At 39.7% G+C, this 11,978-nt stretch overlaps 1 protein-coding gene and 1 long non-coding RNA gene across 2 annotated transcripts in view; one reads left to right on the top strand and one right to left on the bottom strand.

The window, feature by feature from the left end:
- LOC308096711 overlaps nt 1-748 on the top strand; it is a 776,952-nt gene extending 776,204 nt beyond the window's left edge. Inside the window, exon 2 of the long non-coding RNA XR_013934145.1 lies at nt 553-748. This is a non-coding gene — a long non-coding RNA (uncharacterized lncRNA). The remainder of the gene's footprint in view (nt 1-552) is intronic.
- Nucleotides 37-7,850, bottom strand: spryd4 (SPRY domain containing 4). The gene is made up of 3 exons (XM_080444128.1): nt 7,702-7,850; nt 3,678-3,743; nt 37-2,612 (listed from the first exon to the last, which is right to left on the bottom strand). The coding sequence occupies exons 1-3, from the start codon at nt 7,835-7,837 to the stop codon at nt 2,131-2,133; spliced, it is 684 nt and encodes a 227-aa protein (XP_080300254.1). The 5' UTR covers nt 7,838-7,850; the 3' UTR covers nt 37-2,130.
- Nucleotides 7,851-11,978: the final 4,128 nt, after the last annotated feature.

Below are 11,978 nucleotides of genomic sequence, written 5' to 3'. Positions count from 1 at the left end.
ATCTTGCTGTAAATAAAGACAAAAAAGGGAAATAAAACCATTTTAAGTTGTTTTAATTAAACAAATCTCGGTATGAACGTGAGAAATATGGCTTTGCCTGTAAGAGAACAGTATAATAATGCATATTATAATGTCAGAACGTAAAGCTAAAAATAAACATGGCATGAATGTTCCCATTAAGACAATCTTGTTTGTACAATCTTAGACATGATATCGTCTGTCGGGTAGAAACTAGAGTTCTGAAATACTGCCCGAACCCGACCCTATCCGGCGTTTTTGGGGCAGGCCCAATATCTATGCCAATTAGTCGGGCTGGGCCAAGCCTCGGGTTCTGTGAAGAAAAAAAGAAAAAAGGGGGGGGGGGGGGGGAATGTATTACCCCCCAAAAATTCATTTCAACTGCCCCTAGTGGCCTAACGGTAAGGCAGACGGAAATGGCAGTGGATGTGTTGGATGCAACTCAAACCTTTACTCAGGGAGCTGGATTGTTGCCATCCGACCTTCCTAGCCCGTGTTATTAAAGAAAAACGGGCGACAATGGCCAAAACTCAGGCCGGCCCAATAGGGCCCAGTTAGGTCCGGGCCTCAATTTTCAGGTTTGTTGAGAACTCTAGTGGAAACTTCTCAGGATTCAAATTCAAAAATAGCAAAAGTAGCAGATCCACAAGCTCGAAGTGGATCTGCTACTTTTGATGCTTTTGTGAGAAACTGTAGTATGATCAAGTAGGACATTAATCTACGAATAAAACACAAAAAGTTTGACTGTGGAGATGAGGTTTCTGCCCGACAACAGCGACATTACAGAATAACAGCATTTGTGACACATTAGCCTGAGGCTTTGTATGAAATACAGTCAGCATTGTGACCATGTTTATGGACCCACTGAGTCACGGACAATGACATGTTGTGCCCATTATTATTATTATTATTATTAGTTCTAAGACAGATATTGCTTTTTCATTTCTGGAAAGAGTTTTCTTAAAGACACAGTTATGCGATTTTAAAGACACAGTTATGTGCTGCCAACACACCCAATTTAAAAAGGTAAGTGTAAAAGTGATATTGTTTTGGTTAAAACAAAAGGTTTTTGGTATTCAAAAAAAGTTAAAGATCTATATTCTGATAGTGTTTGTTCAGTGTTTGTTCAGTAATAATAACAGGGGTCTCCGCCGTCTCGGCAGCATTTTCAGGTCTGGATGGCAATTTCCCCCAATCAGGAAAGGGAACCCATTTATCAGCTTCAATTTTGAAATGTTCAAAAAAAAAAGTGTGTCTGCTAATTTCTTCGTTTCATCACTTCCAATTGCACGTGTTTATCCAGTACGAAATAGGCATCCCGACCTGACAATGGGGTTTACTAAAGAGCTGGAGAGACAGGGAGAAGAACCCCCCATTTAACAAACACTCTATAGCAGTGATTACCATCATATTACAGTCTACAGAGCCCTTTTTAACACTTATTTTAACCAAAACGTTCACTTACGTACGTACACCCCCTGTAATGCACAGTGAAGCCCAGAGCCCCGTCACCCAACCACACCGCTAGTGAAATGCATCTCTCCAAAGCTCAAGAGTTCAAAGCTTTTAATCCCTGTCCGAGTCGACCAGATTTGGATTTTTGGGTTTCAAAACCAAAAATCAACAATTGGGATCACTTTGATATCCGATCTGTGATCATAGAATGATCCCGGCAAACGTTACATTATGTCAATAAGAAATATCTGTTTGATTAAAACCGGGGAAAGCATAAGATTTTTGCTTTTCAAAATTTTTGGCTATTCAAAAATAGCAGATGTACAAGCTCACAGCGCGTCACGAGCTTGTACATCTGCTATTTTTGAACATTTCTGAAAAATCTTGAAAGTGTGTGAACCACTGATTTAGAAGGCATTTTAGAATCGGCCTCAGGTCTTATTAATGGGTTCATCAAATAACCTCTTTAACACCCACTTCTAAATGTTTTAATTATTATTGCTTATTTGGGCTTATTTTCAAATATTTTGAGATTGCTTATTTTGGCTTTACTTTCAAATATTTTAACTATTATTGCTTATCCAAATCTGATCCACTCGGACAGGGGATTAAAAGCTTTGAACTCTTTGAGCACAGCTGTGGGGTTCGTTCGTTCATTCACTTCAACCCCGGAGGCTCCTCCATGCCAGAGTGCGTGAGCAGCTCCCCGTCCCAAAGTCCGAACGCCGGGCACAGCGGCTCCCTGAAGCCGCGGTGGGTCTTGATGGTGTGGATGACCCGCAGGCTCTGGACGTCCACCAGCGCCACCGCGCCCGCCTCGTAGTCCAGCAGGATGCCCACGCGGTCCGGCTTGCCCACCAGCGTCACGGGCACCACCGTGTTCTTGGTCATGGCGAACCAGCGGCGCTGCGCGTAGCCGAACACCCAGGAGGAGGCGCTGGTGCCCACGCAGTCCTCGCGGGACATGAGCGCCTCGGCCACGCCCAGGCGGAACTCGCGGGACTTCTTGACGGTCACCTCCCAGTAGTGGCGGCCGCCGCCGATGGTCTCGTCGGCGAACACCACCGCCCAGTCGCGGAAGCGCTCGGGGTTGTGCTGCACCTTGCTGGGGTCAATGCCCAGCATGCGGTAGATCACACCTAGTAGTAGGGATGGGACAATAGTAGGGCTGTCACGATTACAAATTTAAGTTGACGATTAATTGTCATTCAAATAATTGCGATTAACGATTATACAAATTTAATTTCTGTTTGCCTTTTGGGCTTCGTAATATAATAATGCACAGGGCAGATATGACAAATAACTTAAATATATATATAAGACATTTTTTTAATTGACATTTAATAATTTCATTATTATTATTCATTATTATTCATGATGTAAGCTTGTAGATCTGCTATTTCTGCTTTAATTTATATTTAAAATATTATCTCAAATAATTGCGATTAGACGATTATGTAATAATTGTGACATGCCTGGACAATAATCGTTATCGCGATAAAAAAAAAATCACAATAATCATATCAACAAGGAATGGAAACGTACATTCCAACATGCCGAACTGAGAGATACAAGAAATCACCAATCCCATACATGTGCAGACTCTTAAATGATGGTGGATTTTTTTATTGTGTTTTAGGTTACTGGATATTAAGATCCGCAATTGCATTTTGTTGATTTGAAGTTTTATATTGTAATCAGTAAAATAATTCATCATAAAATTGTCCATCATACAACTGCACCCGAGTTGGCTCTGTACTTGGACTGCTTGTTTTTTCATCTACACCAAATCTCGTCACCAAAAATAGCAGAGCTGGTAGATCTGCTATTTTTGGCTAATGTTCCCACCAGAATATGTATGCTGGGGTGCAAGTGGTTAACAAAAGTGACATTTTAAGAGTTTTCACGATAATATTGAAATGTTCACATGGTCTCATCCCTACTAGGGATTCACAATAATCGTACGTGGAGATTTAAATCTATCGTGAAATTGTCCTCAGTCATACACTAGGATGAATTAACTTTTCTTGAGCGGCAAATTCAATACCACTTAAACCCTCTGTACTTCATAAAACGGACCTGTAAAGAACGCTGTTGGTACGCTTGAAGCATATTTTGATTATCGCGATAATATCGTTAATCGCAAAAAAAAAAGCCACAATAATCGTGACATTTAATTTTCATATTGTCCCATCACTACACACCTGTGTCCTTCTTGTACAGGTCCAGGCTGCTGTGGGCCGTCCGCTCATCTAGACGGAACTGCAACTCTGATGGTCAAAGACAAAGAAAGTTCATATTTCGGATTGACTTTATAATCACATAATAATGATACATATTATTTATGACGCACTTTAAATTTTTGCTAATCACAAAGTGCTACAGGGTTAACCCATTCAATCCAGGAACGCATCCGTGTAAGCACTTTAACCATTATTTTATACTTTGGCTATTCAAAAATAGCAGATATACAAGCTCATAGCGTGGCACTGAGTGCCGTGCTGAGATTGTAGATCTGCTAAAAAAAACTATATCGTGAAAATGTGTGCAAATCTTTGATTTTTTTTATATATATATATATATATATATATATATATATATATATATATGTTAAAGTGAACATTTGTAACTCAAATCTTTGCTTGTGGGGGATTCTACAAATGTCTTCTAAAGCCTAACAGTTTTTGGGAGAAAAAAAAAAAGTATGCTGCTATAATATCAGTGGTTCTCAAACGTTTTTCATGTCAAGGACCCCCAAAATGATATGTATTTGGCCACAGACCCCCATATGAAAATATGTTGTTCCAGGGACCCCCCAGAAGCAAAGTTGAGAGTTACAAATGTTCGCTTTAAATATAAATATATATTATAATTTTTTTCTAAGATTTGCACAAATTTGAGATTCTTCAAAAAAAATTGCAGATCTACAGGCTTAGCTTGTATATCTGCTATTTTTGAATAGCCCAAATAAATCTAAAATCACACAGATGCGTTCCCGGTCTTAAAGGGTTCAAAACAACATAACATGTTATCAACACATGTTATCAACCCTTTTCATTTCAAGGATCACCAGTTAATTTATTTATTTTATACGAATTAGGCCACGGACCATTTGATACCACGGACACGTGGTCCCCCATGTTGACAACCAGTGCTTCATATGGAGTTCATTGCTGAACCTTGACAGTCTTGCATCAATATTTACTGTTTCTCAATAACAGAATCCACATTAGCATCCACAAAATAAATCAAAGATACGCTTTTAATGATTTCTGTGGGGAACAATTCTATCTATGTATTATCTATCTATCTATCTAATTTCATTTAAAGTACTGTAAATACACAAGGTTTTAGCATAAGATGCTAAATTTCATCCCTAGTCCCCTACATAAAACGGGTAACATACAAAAACACACGAGTACAATCAGACACGATATATATATATATATATATATGTCACAGTACGATTGGAGAACCAGTACGATTGAAGACAGAGCGCTCGTTTTTAGGCACGGGGCTTCGGGGCGAGGCGGGGCTTTTCGAGACAGGGTTTATTAGCGAGGTTCGCGAGGAGGAGAAGGAGGAGAAGGAGGACGCGGCGCTGCGAGGCGGGGGTTTATTACGCGAGGCTCAGGAGGGGGGAGGAGGAGGAGAGGAGAAGGAGAACGCGGCGCCACGAGGCGGGGCTTTGATGCGACGCCGACGCAGACCTGTCTTTTGTTGTTCCCCCCCACATAGCAACCAGGAAGCTACGCTAGGGGAACGCTGAACACGCGTTCACACGCACACGCTTGTCCATGACGGAGGCGCGCCGACTCAACAGAGCTTGAGGCCGAGGAGGCGCGAGTGCCCGCGCTGACCGGCCGATGCTCTGATAAGTCGAATCAGCGCCGTTCGAGTTGTAAACCGATAGGGACAGAATAGTTCTTTTCATGGATCACTGTGTGTGTGTCTGTGTGTGTCAGGGAGAAAGTAAAACAAAAGCCAGAACACAATAAAAGTATCTTAACAGTCCTGCTTTCAATAAACCAAAAAAAGCATGAGCGCGTGCGCGTGCGCGTGTGTGTGCGCGTGCGCGCGTGTGACTGTGTGTGTGTGTGTGTGACTGTGTGTGTGTGGTCACGGCCATGTATGTTTGTGCACAAGCCTGGCTTGTGGCTCCCTCTAGTGTTGCTTCTACAGAATTGCTGGGTGGGTGGTAAAAACGAGCGCGCTTTCTTCAATCGTACTGGTTCTCCAATCATACTGTAATATATATATATATATATATATATATATATATATATATATATATATATATATATATATATATATATATATATATATATATATATATATATATATATATATATATATATATATATATATATATATATATATATATATATATATATATATATATATTTTACAATAAATCACACAGTTACAAGCTAAAAAAAACAAACATGAAAGTCAAACATTTTATCTATCTATGAATAGAGATAAGAATATTGATTAAAAAATAAAATACAATGATTTGTTTAATGTGGCAATATCGAGGACCCCCAAATTGACACGCGGACCCCAATTTGAAAAGATATGCCAAGGACCCCCATAAGAGAAGATTTTTACAGCTCTAGCCTCTAGCAGTGATTTTCAACCATTTTAAATTTAAGGACCCCCAGTTTGACATGCATTATAGGGCTACGGACCCCCATGTAATGGTATTTCTATCTCTGGGACCCCAATTTATGTTGTAAAATCAATGTTAATTTAACTCTGAGTGTGTACAAATGGAACCAAATGGACCTGTAAGGGTCCATTTGGTTCCATTTGTACACTCTCAGAGTTACAGACTTATAAGGGTCCATTTGGTTCCTAACTATTTTATCATTTAGCTGGGGACCCCCTGGAACTCCCTCAAGGACCCCTGGGGGTCCCCGGATCCCACTTTAAGAACCAATGGACAAAACCAAGTATTCTATTATTTCAAACTATAGCTAACTTTCAACATGGCAACATGGCATGTTAGTAACGTGCCAAAGTTGATCATCATCACTTAGTCACATTATATAATTTATGCCGATTAATAGATTATATATTTTTCTATATGGATCTGTTATGCCCCTCCCCACACACACTCATGGCACTCATATTACCTCAATGCAAATAAGCTCTGAGCTTTTTTGTGTCTTCTCCTTTGATATATATTATGTACAACATATTGTCATGTGCAATCAATCAACGTGCATGGAACATAACAGGTAAGGTGGGCTTGCATAGCAATATGTAAAGAAAGGCAGTGGTGGAAAAAGTACTCTCATTGTTTACCTAAGTAAAAGTATCATTACTGCGATGCAAAAACAATCCGTTATAAGTAAAAGTCCGGTAATCTAAATTTACCTAAAAAAGTACAAAAGTATTGGCATCAAAATATACTTAAAGTACTAAAAGTAAAAGTACTCATTATGCAGAATGTCATGTTTCACAAGTTATCATACGTCTGAAATGTATTAAACATATTTTGAAAATGGTACTTAAGTACAGTACTTGAGTTAATGTACTTAGTTACTTTACACCACTGGAGACAGGCCTGTGCTGCGACGGTGCGACCTCTACTTTTCATCGAACCATAACAACAACTTAGCCCTGAAACATGACCGTCATATCATGAGTCATGACGAAACTTCAACCTGGTTTTAGCACTTTCTCCATTTACGGCCCGTACATCTACATTAATGATCAAATTTCAAATATAAAGTGCTTACGCCATGGCCACGGATGTTGCAATTATGTACGGGCCCTCAGAAGTACTAGTATGTCCCGTATTCTTCAATAAAAAGTATTTTAATCCGATCGGTGGCCATTTTCTCATAGAGTTGTAGTGTATCAGAGTGCAGTACACCTCCCAACCAATAGGGCCAAGTCGTTGAAAGCATATGGGGGAAATCGCCACCGATCGGATTAAAATGCTTTTTATTGAACAATACGGAAGATACGGTACTTCTAAGGGCCCGTACATAATTGTAACATCCGTGGCACTTTATATTTGAAATCTGAACGTTTATGTAGATGTACGGACCAGAAAGGGAGTAAGTACAAATACCAGGTTCAAGTTCAGCCATGACGGTCGTCACAGAGAGAGGACCGTCGTCTGATCCATGGCTATGCGGTCTATGCTGCGACCTCTACTTTGCAGCGACCCATAATAACAACAACATAACGGTAACAGAATTAATACAAACTCACCATTCCCCGTGGTTCTAGATATATAAGACCTCCTGGCCTGTAGTGTGTTGATCCGCGCATGTCGGCTGGAGAGGGAACAGGCAGATCGTCCTGCCTGTCGACAGAAATGTGCCAACAGGCCACCGGGCATCGCCATCTTTACTGCTGCTGCTGCATTGTTGTTGTTTCCTCCTCCTCCTCCTCCTAAAGAGCTTACGGCGCCGTATCCTGGCGCCATCTAACGTCCCGGAGAGCGCACTGCAACGCACATGGCACTGCCCCAAAACAATGGTTTTTACCGAATCAGCACCACGGAGAGCGACCCCAGTGTCAGGGTTATTATGGGTATTTGGCAGTGGTGTAAAGTAACTAAGTACATTTACTTAAGTACTGTGCTTAAGTACACTTTTGAGGAATTTTCACTTACTGGAGTATTTCCCATTTTCAATACTTTTACTTCTACTCCACTACATCTCAGAGGAAAATATAGTACTTTTACTCCACTATAATTATTTGAAAACTAAGTTACTAGTTACTTTGCAGATATAAATTAATACATTATAGAACATACATTAAACACTTTAGCCCTATTTTGTACCTTGGCTATTTGAAAATAGCAGATCTACAAGCTCACAGCGCATCGCGATGTGACGCATTGTGAGCTTGTAGATCTGCTATTTTCAAACATTTTTGTACTTTTACTTTTGGTACTTAAGTACATTTGATTTGGATACCAATACTTCTACATTGCAGTATTGATACTTTTACTTAAGTAAAACATTTGAGTACTTTTTCCACCACTGGTATTTGGAGAAGTGTCACTGTAGCTTTCTGTCAACATGTCACAGATGAGTTGTTGTCACATTGCGAATGGAATGGAATAGAAGGTTCACGGTTGTCTTATTCAGTGAGTCTCAACCTTTGGAATCTCTCAAGACTTAACTGCAGAATCTGTCAGCACTACTACCCTAAACATGTAATGTTGTTATTAGGAATAAACACACTACTGTCTTAAACATGTGTTGTTGTTAGTAGGAATAAACACACTACTGCCCTAAACATTTAGTTTTGTTGTATAGGAATAAACACACTACTGCCTTAAACATGTAGTGTTGTTGTTAGTAGGCCTAGGAATAAACAGAGAAGCACCGGGGAGGAAGTGGACTATGAAAGGGGAGGAGCATAACCGAGTTCCTGTTTCTACACAAAAAAAGGAGGTGGTGCCCCCAGAGGCTAAAACAAAGGGGTGGAAATATATATATATTTTTACGAATGGGTTACCAGATTGCAACCTTTGGAATATCAAGGCTCCCATTGAATGGCTTTTAATTTTTTTTTATTATTATTATTATTTATCTTGGAACCAATCTACACTGTAATGTAACTCTGAGAGTGTGCACATGGAACCACACACTCTCAGAGTTACAGACCCATAAGGGTCCATTAATTTTTACGGGTCTAATTGGTTTCATTTGAAAGACACCCGTAGAGAGAATCGGTGATCAAATGAAACCTAGTGATTCTCAACCTTTTATTTTTGTTTCAAGGCCTCTCAATTTGATAAGATGTTTTATCTCTGGGAGCCCATTCTAAGAACAATCTCCAGAATCTTGAAAGAATGTGAATAATTTAGAATACATTTTTACATGTTTTAACATGAACTGGATGAGATCCTACCTGGAAGGGAGGGAGCAAGTGGTGGAAGTAAACGGCACCCAGTCCCCCCCCTCCCTGTGACTTGTGGTGTTCCTCAAGGAAGTATACTAGGACCTTTACTGTTCCTGATATATGTGAATGATATGTCATCAGCCTGCGACTGCAAACTGTTCCTGTTCGCAGATGACTCGGCCCTGCTAGTCTCGGACAGGGACAGGCTTCAGGTTGAGAAAACTCTCAGCTCTGAACTCAACAAGATCTGCATCTGGCTCTCTGACAACAAACTTTCACTACACCTGGGTAAAACTGAATCCATCCTCTTTGGGTCCAGTCCTAACCTTAGCAAGGCAGAGAGTTTCACGATCAAAGTGGGTGATGATGTCATCAAAAGAAAGGATGAAATTACCTACCTGGGCTCCATCTTGGAGGCAAACCTCTCTGGTAACAAAAACGCCGAAAATGTGATCAAAAATGTCAACCAAACAACACGCTATTTGTGGAGGATTGATTGTCTAGTCAGTAAGAATACTCTGAAAACTCTTGCAGGGGCCCTCATTCAAGGTCATTATGATTATGCATGCACTTCATGGTATCACAACACCTCCAAGGCCTTAAAGGAGCTACACCATGAATTTTTTTTTTTTTTTTATATTTAATATCATATGGTGTATGTCCCTCAAACCTTTTTCAAAAGGTTTGAGCCTAAATCATCACTCAGATATACTCATCCCAAGTCAATTGTGTCTGTTAATAAAAAAAAATATAAAAAAAAAAAAAAAAAATGGAAAAATTCTGCATAAAAAGAAGCATCTAAGAAAAATACAAAATCGAAAAAAAAACACTTTGAACATTTTTGAACAATTCCACCAAGTGTTTGAGGTGCCTGTTTCACCCACTTCCGGGGGGCGGAGCCAAAATCAGAGCCCGAAGTATTTGTTCGTAGACCCCCACTTAGTGGGGGTAGAAAAAGTTTCGGAGCGATTCGGGCACTTTTCATTTAACATTGGGTTTGCCATCAATAATGTTTGTGACCTCATAAACATTTCTGGAAATCCATGAAATGAGAAGGAATGACTGATTTTTTTTTTAAAAATACAAAAAAACAAGAAAAACGTGATTTTCATGGTGTAGACCCTTTAAAAACAAGGCTCCAAACATCCCAAAACAAACTTGTAAGGCTACTTCTTGGCCTCAATCACAAAACCCATCTAACCCCTGCTCATTTTGCTAGGATTGGATGGCTTATGGTTGAGGACAGAGTACAGCAACTTGCTATGGGCCTGGTCTTCAAGATACACCACAACATTGGGATCCCCCTGTATTTGTCAAAATACTTTCAAAATGTTAATGAAGTCCATGATCATAACACCAGAGGCAGCTCCACAAATCATGTTCAACCCAGATTTAGCTCAACTAAGGGAATGAACTCGTTCTCATGCTATTCATCAAAAATGTGGAATGCCCTACCAAAAGGAGTAAAGGAGTGTAAAACCCTACTCACTTTCAAAACTGCCCTAAAGATACACCTTCAGGAGGCTGCAATTCAAAAATGGCCCCTGTCTAAGTCTTAACCTACCCCCCCCTACCCCCCCCCCCCCCTCTTTCATTAAAGTGAGGTTTGGAAAAATGTACAAATATCCTGCGCTGTGAAACCGCCCCTATAAGTGAGGTTTGGAAATTTGTACAATTATCCTGCACCGTGATTGGCCAATCACAATCTATTCAGGACTGTGATTGGCCAGTGTCACATGACACATGTGCATAACCCTATATAAGAAACCATAACTTGAAAAAAAACATACATTTGTTTTTTTCAAGTTATGGTTTTGTCCATCATAAAGAGTGTTTCAATAAATGTATTTATCTTTTGTACATGATTGGTTGACTCCATTCAGTATTGTGATTAGCTAGCAAGACACCGCCCACTTCACACAGGGTGTGATTTTTTCTCTCTTCATACCAGTAACCTGAAAGCTGATTGTATGACATTCTGTATAGTAGTGTGTATATCTGTCTGTCTCATCATGATTTATTTTGTGTACATGGGGTTCTCATCTTAAACAAGCTGCGTGCTTAACTGAGTCTTCCAGTTTAGTAGACCTTGTATTGTGAATTTTGTACTTCCATGTACTGTGATTCTCATGTCTTACTAAATAAAAGTACATCAATCAATCAATCAACAACACAAATCTGTTATGGGGTCCCTGGAACTAAATCTTTTCAGATGGGGGTTTGCGCACCAAATAAGCTATACGTATTGAGTTGGGGGTCATTCACATGAAACTGTTTGAGACCCCAGGTCTGATTTCATGCAGTGTCATGGATTATTATTAAACCAGTATTTTCGAACTTTTTCATGTCAAGGATACCCAAATGAATATGTATTTGGCCGCGGACCCCCCATCTGAAAATGTTTCGTGTTGACCACATATTTGTTAAAGGGGGGGGGGGGGGGGGGTAGAGACATAAAGACAAATAGTCCAAAATAAATACATTCACATAATTTTAACATAATCGACTAGTAAAATATCAAAGAACAATGGGAACTGTATATGGAAGCTGCTACGACTCTATTTTTAATGTAATTGATCCTGTTACAAGTCAACTATAATTGATGGTTATTAATTATAACTAGGCTACAT

Source organism: Gymnoscopelus braueri, assembly GCF_963280865.1.
Source record: "Gymnoscopelus braueri genome assembly, chromosome: 12".
NCBI classification, from domain to species: domain Eukaryota; kingdom Metazoa; phylum Chordata; class Actinopteri; order Myctophiformes; family Myctophidae; genus Gymnoscopelus; species Gymnoscopelus braueri.
The sequence above is the reverse complement of the archived record's forward strand: the minus strand, read 5'-3'. Positions and strand labels throughout refer to the sequence as shown.

What these genes read in the sequence shown, in the direction of transcription:
- spryd4 (XM_080444128.1), bottom strand. Translation starts at nt 7,837, where the DNA reads ATGGCGATGCCCGGTGGCCTGTTGGCACATTTCTGTCGACAGGCAGGA. An exon ending in ATCTAGAACCACGGGGAATG is followed by an intron (nt 3,744 to 7,701) that starts GTGAGTTTGTAT and finishes TTTGACCATCAG; the next exon opens with AGTTGCAGTTCCGTCTAGAT. An exon ending in CCTGTACAAGAAGGACACAG is followed by an intron (nt 2,613 to 3,677) that starts GTGTGTAGTGAT and finishes CCCTACTACTAG; the next exon opens with GTGTGATCTACCGCATGCTG.